Source organism: Crocuta crocuta, unplaced genomic scaffold (genome assembly GCF_008692635.1).
Source record: "Crocuta crocuta isolate KB4526 unplaced genomic scaffold, BGI_CrCroc_1.0 scaffold168, whole genome shotgun sequence".
Classification (NCBI taxonomy): domain Eukaryota; kingdom Metazoa; phylum Chordata; class Mammalia; order Carnivora; family Hyaenidae; genus Crocuta; species Crocuta crocuta.
The window spans coordinates 3,680,016-3,692,420 of record NW_027532591.1 but is presented as its reverse complement, the minus strand read 5'-3'; the positions used below and the strand labels follow the sequence as shown (position 1 = coordinate 3,692,420).

At 47.7% G+C, this 12,405-nt stretch overlaps 1 protein-coding gene across 2 annotated transcripts in view; it reads left to right on the top strand.

Annotated features, from left to right (window-relative positions):
- Nucleotides 1-567: 567 nt before the first annotated feature.
- TTC39A (tetratricopeptide repeat domain 39A) overlaps nt 568-12,405 on the top strand; it is a 35,927-nt gene continuing 24,089 nt past the window's right edge. Inside the window, exons 1-2 of one of the 2 annotated variants that reach the window (XM_077779809.1) lie at nt 568-669; nt 9,331-9,462. In XM_077779809.1, the coding sequence (XP_077635935.1) occupies nt 605-669; nt 9,331-9,462 (197 nt within the window). In that variant the 5' untranslated portion in view covers nt 568-604. Of the gene's footprint in view, nt 670-9,330; nt 9,463-11,582; nt 11,663-12,405 lie in introns of those variants that run through there. The other variant, XM_077779808.1, reaches the window with a different exon arrangement.

Here is a 12,405-nt window from a genome sequence, read left to right as displayed (position 1 = left end):
AGTGATAAAAGCTGTAGAGAAATGTAAGGGCTGGAAGAGGGTCAGGTACACGGAAGGTGACCTTTGAGAGGCCTGCACACCACAGCCCATTGTGACAGTGTCTCTGGGATTCTAGAGTGCAGGCTCAAGATGGGCAGGAGAAGTCCTGGAGGAGGAAGGGGGAGGAAAAGGACTGAAGTGGAATCCAGTGGGTGGGCTGTACCCCCCTGGGGGGGAGGAGCAGAAAAGCCTGATGGGTCAGAAAGGCCATAAAGACTCCTTTTACCCTTGTGAGGGGTAAGATAAATTTGTTTCCAGGGCTTCTTTTGCCCTCCATCCTCTGCTCCTCCCCAGTCCCCTCTACCAGATCTTAGATGACACCCCCATTCTTCTCTCCTCCCACTTTTAGGAACACTTAGAGGTATGTCCAAATTGTCTTTGTGTCCTAGTACAGAGTGGGTAGCCTGGAGGAGCTTGTGACAGGCATCCAAGGCCCACAGAGAGTTTGCATGGACCCTGTGGGGCTTTGTTCTAGCCTGGACAGGGGTTGAGGGCTCCTGGTTACTTCCCCGTCTCTCCCAGCAGGACTTCTGTGAGCAGCCTCCATGAGGCCCTGGACCAGTGCATGACCGCCCTGGACCTCTTTCTCACCAACCAGTTCTCAGAAGCACTCAGCTACCTCAAGCCCAGGTGAGGCTTAAGCCCAGGTTGGTGGTGGGGATGGGGATGTGTGTGTGCAAAATAAGATTTCTTATTTTTAAATAATCTCTATACCCTACATGGGGCTTGAGGCCACATGTAGTGTCTGCTCATGGAGAACTATAGGTCTTATGTAAGAGGAACCCCATGTAACTGAATCCCTTCAGCCTTCTGGGTCACCATGATCCCTGAGAGTCCCATAAAAATAGGGGTTTGGGCTCCCCAGCCTATAGCTCTGAGCAGCCAGGACCTCCCTAAGGTCACTATGCCTTCCTTTCTTTTCTTTTGGGTTCTTACGGCCTCTTCCACTTTGATTTTCTCCCCTGCCAGCTGTAACACAGTCGCTTTTCTTCATTTTTTCCCAGAGGACTAAAGATTTGAGTTGCTTTTACTCAAGCCCTTTACTATAATAATGTTGGCTAGTCATTTAGCCATTTCTTCTAGTGTTTGCTGCCTTATTTGTAAATAATATGCTTATACTGCTCTTTGTTTATTATTTTTTAAAAAACATTAAGAACTGATACACCATAAATTTATACACCATACATTTTGTTTCTTTTCTTTTTGAAACTTTTTACTTTTAAACATCAATCGGTAGACAAGAATTTAGCTTTCTTATACCCCTGCCCTACCTCCCCTCATCCTTTTTCTCATTATTATATTACAGTGTCTGGCCAAATTTATAATATTTACATTGTTATAATTAGGTAACTAATGATCATTGCAGAGATGAATCATATATTGTAAGATTTCATTTCATTTTTGAAGTTAATGGTCTTGTCTTTTTTAAGATTTCTTATTTTTAAGTAATCTCTATACCCCACATGGGGCTTGAACTCAACCACGAGATCAAGAGTCACATGCTCCACTGGCTGAGACAGCCAGGTACCCCTGCCTTCTCTTTTCATTGGCCTAATTTGCTATACATTTATGCTGACCTCTTCGTAACCTTTTTCCTAGAAACCTGTCCCCTGGAGGACAGTCATGTCTACTGGCCACCTACAGCCATCTCCTAGAACTTCCTTTACTTCTCTCTTGTTTCTTTGACCTGGCTTTTTCTCTGGTACCCTCCCTCATTTTACCAGAGCATGTCCTCTAGAAACTTCCTAGGAAGGAATTGCATGAATATAATTTCCGCCCCCCTCAGAATTTTGAACACAATGCATCCCTGTTTTCTAGCATCTACAGTAGCCACAGGAACCCTAATTTTTTCTAACTTTGCACGTGATCATTTTTCCTTCCTCAGAAATGTTTAGAATCTTCTCTTTTGTTCTTGCAAATCTGAAATTTCACAATGATGTGCTGAAATGTAGGTATTTGGTATTTTTTAATTTGGAGACTGTGTTTCAGTTCTAGGACGTTCTCTAACACGACCCCTCCATGTTCTGTCTCCCTTTCTCTGGCTTGCTTTAAGTCAAACATTGGGCTTCCTGGGCTAGTCCTCTTCTAAGCCTTCTATCTTGTGCTCAATTTTGCATTTCTTTCTCTTTTAATTTTCTCTTATTTGGGGGGGAGACTTCTTCAACCTTATCATTAAGTCCTTCTATTGAGTTAGAAGAGATCCTTCTATTTTCTTTTTTTTCTGAGATCAGAAGATTAATTTCTTCAGACTCATTGTTTTCTGAATGTTCTTTTTTCCCCTAAAACATCGTATTTTGGTTTCTGAGTGCGCTTTGTTCTTTATATCTATATTTGGAATATGGGAGTCCTTAGGACAGGGCCTGGCACTCTAGAGTAAGCACTCTAGTAAGTATTTGTTGTTATTTTTATCAGAGAATATTGTTTCCCTTTTAAATGTTTTATTATTTTCCTGCATAATCTCCACTTTTTCCAGGTTCCCTTTTTCTATGTAGTGGAGGAATCTTCTAGTGGGGGTTTTCCTCAAATGCCTGATGGTCCTCCACTGTCTGGTCATATTTAAGAGCCAGTTCTTGGCCTTGTAATTGGTGGGATTGGCTTTTGGATGTTGGGAAGGTGGGCAAGGAAGGTGGCATGGGGGAGCCTACTGAGGGACAGGTAATGACCAGAAAGGGAGCATGTGGCTCCTTGGCCTGGTAATTGCTGAGATTGGTTTTTGGATGACCTGGCCCCAGATGTCAGCTTCTCCAGAGAAGCTGTTCCTCTGCCTGGTCAGAGTACCCCTGGCTGCCTTCTTTTCAGCTCTAGGTTATGGTTGTCCTCTGCCACATCTGGTTCCCTCAAGTTCCCAGGGAAGGCAAATGTGATGCAGGGGAACTGCTTTCCCTGAGTCCCAAGCCTGACCTGTTCAGTTTCTGTAGACTTGATTGACCCGTTGTTGTCCTGTCTGGAACTCATGGCCAGTTTTCTGGGGGTGTTGGGAATTCCAGCATGTGATGATCATGATTCTTATAATGATCCCTCAGCATTAGTCCCCACACCTCATCACCCCCCTCTGAGGAGATCTGGGCTTGAGGTGGGGCAGGGTTGGGTCTGTAACAAGAGTGTGGCCACCGTCTGAGGCAGGCCAAGCTCCGTCCTGCTCCATCTCTGAACATCTAGGTTGCCCTCCCAGTATTTTTGGAAGACTCCCAGCTCCACTTCCCTTCTGGTCATCACCTGACCCTGAGCGGGCTCCTCCCTGCCACCTTCCTTGCCAACCTCTCCCCTTAAGTTCCACACCCTCTCCCTACAGCCCACTGCATGTTGAGGGGCTGCCTCATCCTCCTTACACCTCAGTAGGGCATTCATTCCCTCACCTCAGGAGTCCCACCCTCAGGCCCCACAACTCATGCCTCAGAGAGGAAATGCTTGCCCTGAAGGAGGCACCATGGAGAAAACCAGTCTTTCCACGAGGGTATCTTTTAACTTCACACTTAAGGCAGTGAAGCCGCTCTTTATCTTAGCCCTTGTTCCCTTCCAGAAAAGAATCTTTCCTTTCTTTTTCAGTTTAAGAGTGTTTTCCCCAAACAGTAGATGTTATTAACACACTTCTCACCCACACCCACCTTGTGACAACCAAAACATGTTTTGAGAAATTGGCAGATACTAGAGATTGGGAGGGAGGGTTGGGGTGGGAGAACAGGAAAGATATTTCCCCATCTTTATTAAGAGCCACTGGTGTAGGGGAAATAATTCTTTTTTTAAAATTTATTTATTTATTTTGAGAGAGAGTGAGCAGGGGAGGGGAGGAGACAGAGGGAGAGAATCCCAAGTAGGTTCCCCACTGTCAGTACAGAGCCCAATGTGGGGCTCAAACTCATGAAACATGAGATCATGACCTGAGCCAAAACCAAGAGTTGGACACAACCAACTGAGCCACCCAGGCGACCCTAGGGGAAATAATTCTTGCTAAAAAAAAAATAGCCTCTCCATATATAGCCATTGAAGCTTCAAAAAATGTTGGAGTCCAGTTTTTGACTGGACTGTTCCTCACTGTGCATGCAGTGTCTCACTTAATTTTTATTCATACTTTGCCTTCAGAGAGTAATGGGCTCATCAAGCTCCATCCTCACCTCCGCCAGCACCCCAGCCTGGACATTTGTTTTCTGTGTTTGTCACTTCTTTGAGTAGCTTTATTTTACTTTGCTGTTGGTAGAGGAGAGATGAGCGGGTGGCCCCGAGGCTTAGCTGACCTCCACATGGCCAGGGAGTCCCAGGTCCTAACACCCTGCTCTTCTGTTGGCTCTTCCAGTGCCCTCCCCAGTTTGACAGCTGGTCTGGGACTAGCAGGTGGGACCCACATGGACATCATGTCCCAGATCTGGGTTTAGCTCAGAGGTAAGGGACTCTTACTCTCAAGGCTCAGGATTTTGTAAGCAAACAAGAACTTTGGATTGTAAACTAAACTTGGGGTGTCTGAGGTTTGGGGAGTTGTCCTACTTATGTACCGGCATACCACATTGAAATTAGGCCAGTTAATAATCCTAAAATGGCCTCTGAGTGTTCAAGTTAGAGGAAGAGTTGCATGTCCTACTTTAAATCAAAAGCTAGAAATGACTAGGCTTAGTGAGGAAGACATGTTGAAAGCCAAAACAGATCAAAAGCTAGGCCTCTTGCACCAAACTGCCAAGTTATGAAAGTAAAGGAAAAGTTCGTGAGGGAAATTAAAAGTGCTCTTTAGGGAATATACAGAATAATAAGAAAGTGAAACAGCCTTATTGCTGATATGGAAAAAGTCTGAGTGGTCTGAATAGAAGATCAGATCAGCCACAATATTCCCATAAGCCAAAACCTAACCCAAAGTAAAGCCCTAACTCTCTTCAGTTCTGCATGTGAAGGCTGAGAGATGTGAGGAAGCTGCAGAAGAAAAGCTGGAAGCTAGCAGAGGTGGGTTTGTGAGATTTAAGGAAAGAAGCCATCTCCATGACCTGAATGTGCAAGGTGAAGCAGCAAGATGTAGAAGCTGCAGCAGGTGATCTGGGAGCTCTAGCTGAGATCATTAATGAAGGTGGCTACACTAAACAACAGATTTTCAATGTAGATGGAACAGCCTTATACTGGAAGAAGATGCCATCTGGGACTTTCATTGCTAGAGAGGAGATGTCAGCACCTGGCTTCAAAGGACAGGCTGACTCTTGTAAGGGCCTAATGCAGCTGGTGACTTTTAAGTTGAAGCTAGTGCTCCTTTACCATTCTGAAAATCCTAGGGTGCTTAGGAATTATGCTAAATCTAGTCTTCCTATGCTTTTTAAATTGAAGAACAGAGCCTAGATGACAGTATGTCTGTTTCCAACCTAGTTTACTAAATATTTCAACCCCATCATTTACAGTGCACCTCATCATGCAAGAGTTCTGATGGGAGGTGTACAATGAAATTAATATTGTTTTCATGCCTGCTAACTCAATATCTATTCTGTGGCCCATGGTTCAAGGAGTCATTTCAACTTTCAGATCTTACCACATAAGAAATCTATTTCATAAGGCTATAGCTGCCATAGGTAGTGATTCCTCTGATCGATCTTGGCAAAGTAAGTTGAAAACCTCTAGGAAGGATTCACCATGCTAGCTGCCATTAAGAATTTTGTGATTCATGGGAGAGGCCAAAATCTCAACATGAGCAGAAGTTTGGAAGTAGTTGATTCCAACCCTTGTGGATGACTTTGAGGGGGTTCAAGACTTGAGTAGAGGAAGTAACTGCAGATGTGGTAGAAAGAGCAAGAGAACTAGAATTAAAAGTGGAGCCCAAAGATGTGACTGAGTTGCTGCAATCTCATGATAAAACGTGAACAGAAGAGGAGTTGCATCTTGTGGATGAGCAAAGATCTTTATTTCTTGAGATGGAATCTATTCTTGGTAAAGACTGTTGAAATTACAACAAAGGATTTAGAATATTACATAAACTTAGTTGATAAAACAGCAGCAGGATTTGAGAAGATTGACTCCAATTTTGAAAGAAGTTCTGCTGTGGGTAAAATGCTGTCAAATAGCATCGCATGCTACAGAGAAATTGTGAAATCAAGAGTCCATCAGTGCAGCAAAACTTCATTGTTGTCTTTTTTTTTTTTTTTAATGTTTTATTTTTTTGAGAGAGAGAGAATGTGAGCGGGTGAGGGGCAGAGAGAGGGAGACACAGAATCTGAAGCAGGCTCCAGGCTCTGAGATGTCAGCACAGAGCCCAATGCAGAGATTAAACCCATGAACCATGAGATCATGACCTGAGTTGAAGTCAGACGTTTAACTGACTGAGCCACCCAGGCTCCCTGTGCCTTATTTTAAGAAATTGCCACAGCCAACACATCCTTCTGCAACCACCACCCTCATCAGTCAGAAGCTATGGACATCAGGGCAGGATCCTTCACCAGCAAAAATATTACAGCTCAATGAAATGTCAATAATGATTAGCATGTTTTTAGCAGTGAAGTATTTTTTAATTTTTTTTTTTTTTGAGAGAGTGGGTGGCGTGGGCACCTGGGTGGCTCAGTCGGTTAAGCATCCGACGTTGGCTTAGGTCATGATCTCCCGGTTCGTGGGTTCGAGCCCCTTGTCGAGCTCTGTGCTGACAGCTAGCTCAGAGCCTGGAGGCTGCTTCTGATTCTTTGTCTCCCTCTCTCTCTGACCCTCCCCTGCTCACGCTGCCTCTCTCTCTCTCTCTCTCTCTCTCTCACTCAGAAATAAATAAAACATTAAAAAGAGAGAGAGAGAGTGAGTAGGGAAGGGGCAGAGAGAGAGAAGGGGAAGAGAAGATCTGAAGCAGGCTTTGTGCTGACAGCAGAGAGCCCAACATGGGGCTCGAGCTCATGAACTGTGAGATCATGGCTGAGCCACCCATATGCCCCAGCAATAAAGTATTTTTTAATTAAGTTCTATATTTTAGACATAATGCTGTTGCACACTTTTGGACATAATGCTGTTGTAGACCTAACTAAACTTTTATGTGCACAGGGAAACAAAAAAGTTCATTTGACTTGCTTCATTGCAATATTCACTCCATTGCAGTGGTCTGGAACTGAACCTGCAGTGTCTCCAATGTGTGCCTGTACCACAGGTCCTTGTCCAGAAAACAGTTGACGACCTTCCAGTAGTGAGCTGGGGAGGAGCCAGGATTCCTAGCCTCAGGTGCATATTGGGCACTGGGCCTCAGACTAGAAATTCCACTTTGCTTGCCAGCTCTCCAGGTGGGGCTGCCCCTCCTTCTGGGCCCAGAACTAGACTGGGTGCTTAGGCCTAAGTCCTGGGCCTCATTGATGTGGAGAGAGGAAGAGAAGGGCAGGGGCTTGAGAACTCAAGAGGCCTGGGGTGGGAGGGGATTATCTGGAGGGGTGGGTCTGGGTACTGCCAGGAAGCCTTTCCTGAGCCAGAGAGTTTCTATCTAGGGCAGTGACCCTTTACCCTGGCAGACATAGAAGTACTCACATTTATTGAGCATCAGTGATGTGGCCCTGGCCTGGGTGTCCTATTTAAGCCACCCAAAGTCCTGGGAGAGAAGGTTTATTGTATCCATTTTGTAGAGGAGAAACTTGAGGCTCAGAGAGTTTACAAGATTCACCATGATCACACAGCTGATAACTGGCAAAGCCAAGATTCCAGCCTGTGTCTCAGGGACTCTGAAGCCTGAGTTCTGTCCCCACTTCAGGTTGTGTCCTCTTTTGCACAAGCCACTGCCTTCAGATTAGGGGGTTCTAGCAAAGACCTGTGATAGCTGCCAGAGTTGGTGAGGGGTGGGCCAGTCTTTGGTTTTCTTTAAAAACCTTTGGCTCCTCAGGACAATATTACCTGGGTGGAGGGGTCACCCGGAAGTTAAAAAGCACTTAATTTACAAAGGGTTTTTAATTTTACAGTTTTATGAATGATAAAGGCATGAAAATGGGTGAAATCATGTGATTTTACAATAGAAAGTCATCTCCCCTAAAGTTCCCAGCATAAGCCTGGCACTGAGGAGTTTGGTAAATAATTGATGAGGGGGTGTGTAGGGAAGGGAGTGAAAACCGCTGTAGCCCCTTCTGTGTGACAACCAAGAGTGATCCCCAGCCATTCCCACAGGGACCTGGGCAGGCTGCCATTATTGTCCCCATTTGCAGAAGTATAAATCAAAGCTGAGACACTTTGTAACTTCCCCAAGTGCAGAGGGGGACTGGCATTTTTCTCATCCCTCCCTGCCTGCTTTTCTTTCCATGTGTTAGACTAAAAGCCCCCACCAGATGCTTTTCCATTGAGAGGTCTGGCCTGTGAAGAAGCAAGATGGCAGGAGGAATCCTGAGGCTGCTGACGAGGCCCTGTGGTGCTGGTGCTGGGGACAGAGATGAGTTCCGTACAAGCTCTGTCCTTGAGCCCACTCTCCAGTCTGAGGAGAGAGCTAAACCTCTGCTGATATAAATTCAGTATGACCTGTGCCTCGGTATAGACACATGGTCCCTGAAGAGGGAGCCTTGGATGCCCAGTGGCCTTGGAGGCAGTTGAGGGCCTTGACAGATGAGTCAGGGAGGGAAGGGGTAGGGAAAAGGCATGTTAAGCTGAGGGAACATCCTGGGCAAAGGCAGAGAGGAGGGGGAGAGGGAATTTCCTGAGAGTATGTGTGGCTCATTGTGATGAGGGGCGCTGTCTTGAATGTGACCAGATCATGGGGCAGAAGCAGAAGTGACAAGAGGGCTGGGCTGGAGAGGTGGGCAGAACCTGTGTTGTGTGGAGCCTTGGGCCCAGGCATTACGTCATGGGACATGAAAACCATGGGAGACCTTAACCAGAAAGCAGCATGGCCAGATGACGGGGTGGGGAGAGGCAAGAGGGAGTGAGGCCGGTGAGGCCCAGGGAACAAGGATAGGGCAAGCCCAGGGGGCAGAGTGGGGAAGGGTAGCTTGAGGATAGAAGGGACTCGGGCTCTGCTCTGGGAGGTGTGGCAGAAGGTGAGTGGCAGTCCCTGGGCACTGGGGGTACAGTCTCAGGCCAACCTGTTGCTAAAGTCTTTTATGAGTCCTCACAACATTTCTTGGCTGCTGCCATTCCTGCAGAATGGATGAGAAACTGAGGCTCAGAGTTGGAAAGTCACTTGGTGTCACTCAGCAGGAAGGAAAGGAGCTGGGATCTGAGGCCTTTTGAGCAGCAATGGAAGAGTCAGACCTTGGGAGAGTCTCTTCCCCTCTCTGGATCTCTGTTTCCCTGCCATGCTGGGTGGGGAGTTTATGGTGGTGGTCTGCACAGGCCAGCTACCTCTGGAGTTCTGGGGGTTGGTGCTCTCATGTCCCTTCTCTCCGGCAGAACCAAGGAGAGCATGTACCACTCGCTGACATATGCAACCATCCTGGAGATGCAGGCCATGATGACTTTTGACCCTCAGGACATCCTGCTTGCTGGCAACATGATGAAGGAGGCGCAGACGCTGTGTCAGAGGTCCGGGCCGGGGGGGGGTGGGCAGGAATGAGGGGTCATGAGGTCCATCCTTCTGTCACCTTGGCCTATCCCAGTGCCTAAATGCCACTAGTATTGCTGCTCCTTTTGGCTAAGAGGATGAGTCCCCAAGTACTAAGAGCTGTCCCTGTCAGCTCTGCCTCGGGAGTCTTGTGTTCTGAGCCAGTCTCTAAGCAGCTTCCAGGGGTCAGGCCTGATTTTAAGGAGATAAATTCTGGCTCTGTCATGTAATAACTGATCTTGGGCAAGTCTCTCTCTGGACTCAACTTTTTCATATGTAAAATAGGTATGAAGGTAGGGCTCTTGTGGGGATCGAATGAAAACATGGCCACAGGGCCTGGTGCATCTTTGGTATCCAGTACACATAAACTGCTTGAGTGAATGAAGAAGGGAATGGACCTTCAGTGTTCGTGCACAGCTGGAATCGTCTTTCACTGGGCACACACACATGCTTGCCCTGGGCCAGGCCCTGTGCTGGGTGGGCACTGGCCACCTCTGACCCCTGAACTGCCTGGTCAAGGAGAAGGCACAGATAGTGACACTCCAGCAGGAAGCAGGGAAGCTCCAGGGGCTGAGGGGTTCTTGCCAGAGGAGCAGGAAAGGTTTTCTGGAGGAGGTGATGCTGGAGATGGTTCCTTAAGGGTGACTGGAAACTGGCCAGGGCAGAGAAAGGAGGGGAGGGGGCTCCACGTAGGGGTAACAACAGAAGCAAGGGCGTGAGAAAGCCTGGACTTGGGAGAGTTGCCAGTTGGGTGGGTGGGTGTGTGTGTGTGTGTGTGTGTGTGTNTGTTGTAGACCTAACTAAACTTTTATGTGCACAGGGAAACAAAAAAGTTCATTTGACTTGCTTCATTGCAATATTCACTCCATTGCAGTGGTCTGGAACTGAACCTGCAGTGTCTCCAATGTGTGCCTGTACCACAGGTCCTTGTCCAGAAAACAGTTGACGACCTTCCAGTAGTGAGCTGGGGAGGAGCCAGGATTCCTAGCCTCAGGTGCATATTGGGCACTGGGCCTCAGACTAGAAATTCCACTTTGCTTGCCAGCTCTCCAGGTGGGGCTGCCCCTCCTTCTGGGCCCAGAACTAGACTGGGTGCTTAGGCCTAAGTCCTGGGCCTCATTGATGTGGAGAGAGGAAGAGAAGGGCAGGGGCTTGAGAACTCAAGAGGCCTGGGGTGGGAGGGGATTATCTGGAGGGGTGGGTCTGGGTACTGCCAGGAAGCCTTTCCTGAGCCAGAGAGTTTCTATCTAGGGCAGTGACCCTTTACCCTGGCAGACATAGAAGTACTCACATTTATTGAGCATCAGTGATGTGGCCCTGGCCTGGGTGTCCTATTTAAGCCACCCAAAGTCCTGGGAGAGAAGGTTTATTGTATCCATTTTGTAGAGGAGAAACTTGAGGCTCAGAGAGTTTACAAGATTCACCATGATCACACAGCTGATAACTGGCAAAGCCAAGATTCCAGCCTGTGTCTCAGGGACTCTGAAGCCTGAGTTCTGTCCCCACTTCAGGTTGTGTCCTCTTTTGCACAAGCCACTGCCTTCAGATTAGGGGGTTCTAGCAAAGACCTGTGATAGCTGCCAGAGTTGGTGAGGGGTGGGCCAGTCTTTGGTTTTCTTTAAAAACCTTTGGCTCCTCAGGACAATATTACCTGGGTGGAGGGGTCACCCGGAAGTTAAAAAGCACTTAATTTACAAAGGGTTTTTAATTTTACAGTTTTATGAATGATAAAGGCATGAAAATGGGTGAAATCATGTGATTTTACAATAGAAAGTCATCTCCCCTAAAGTTCCCAGCATAAGCCTGGCACTGAGGAGTTTGGTAAATAATTGATGAGGGGGTGTGTAGGGAAGGGAGTGAAAACCGCTGTAGCCCCTTCTGTGTGACAACCAAGAGTGATCCCCAGCCATTCCCACAGGGACCTGGGCAGGCTGCCATTATTGTCCCCATTTGCAGAAGTATAAATCAAAGCTGAGACACTTTGTAACTTCCCCAAGTGCAGAGGGGGACTGGCATTTTTCTCATCCCTCCCTGCCTGCTTTTCTTTCCATGTGTTAGACTAAAAGCCCCCACCAGATGCTTTTCCATTGAGAGGTCTGGCCTGTGAAGAAGCAAGATGGCAGGAGGAATCCTGAGGCTGCTGACGAGGCCCTGTGGTGCTGGTGCTGGGGACAGAGATGAGTTCCGTACAAGCTCTGTCCTTGAGCCCACTCTCCAGTCTGAGGAGAGAGCTAAACCTCTGCTGATATAAATTCAGTATGACCTGTGCCTCGGTATAGACACATGGTCCCTGAAGAGGGAGCCTTGGATGCCCAGTGGCCTTGGAGGCAGTTGAGGGCCTTGACAGATGAGTCAGGGAGGGAAGGGGTAGGGAAAAGGCATGTTAAGCTGAGGGAACATCCTGGGCAAAGGCAGAGAGGAGGGGGAGAGGGAATTTCCTGAGAGTATGTGTGGCTCATTGTGATGAGGGGCGCTGTCTTGAATGTGACCAGATCATGGGGCAGAAGCAGAAGTGACAAGAGGGCTGGGCTGGAGAGGTGGGCAGAACCTGTGTTGTGTGGAGCCTTGGGCCCAGGCATTACGTCATGGGACATGAAAACCATGGGAGACCTTAACCAGAAAGCAGCATGGCCAGATGACGGGGTGGGGAGAGGCAAGAGGGAGTGAGGCCGGTGAGGCCCAGGGAACAAGGATAGGGCAAGCCCAGGGGGCAGAGTGGGGAAGGGTAGCTTGAGGATAGAAGGGACTCGGGCTCTGCTCTGGGAGGTGTGGCAGAAGGTGAGTGGCAGTCCCTGGGCACTGGGGGTACAGTCTCAGGCCAACCTGTTGCTAAAGTCTTTTATGAGTCCTCACAACATTTCTTGGCTGCTGCCATTCCTGCAGAATGGATGAGAAACTGAGGCTCAGAGTTGGAAAGTCACTTG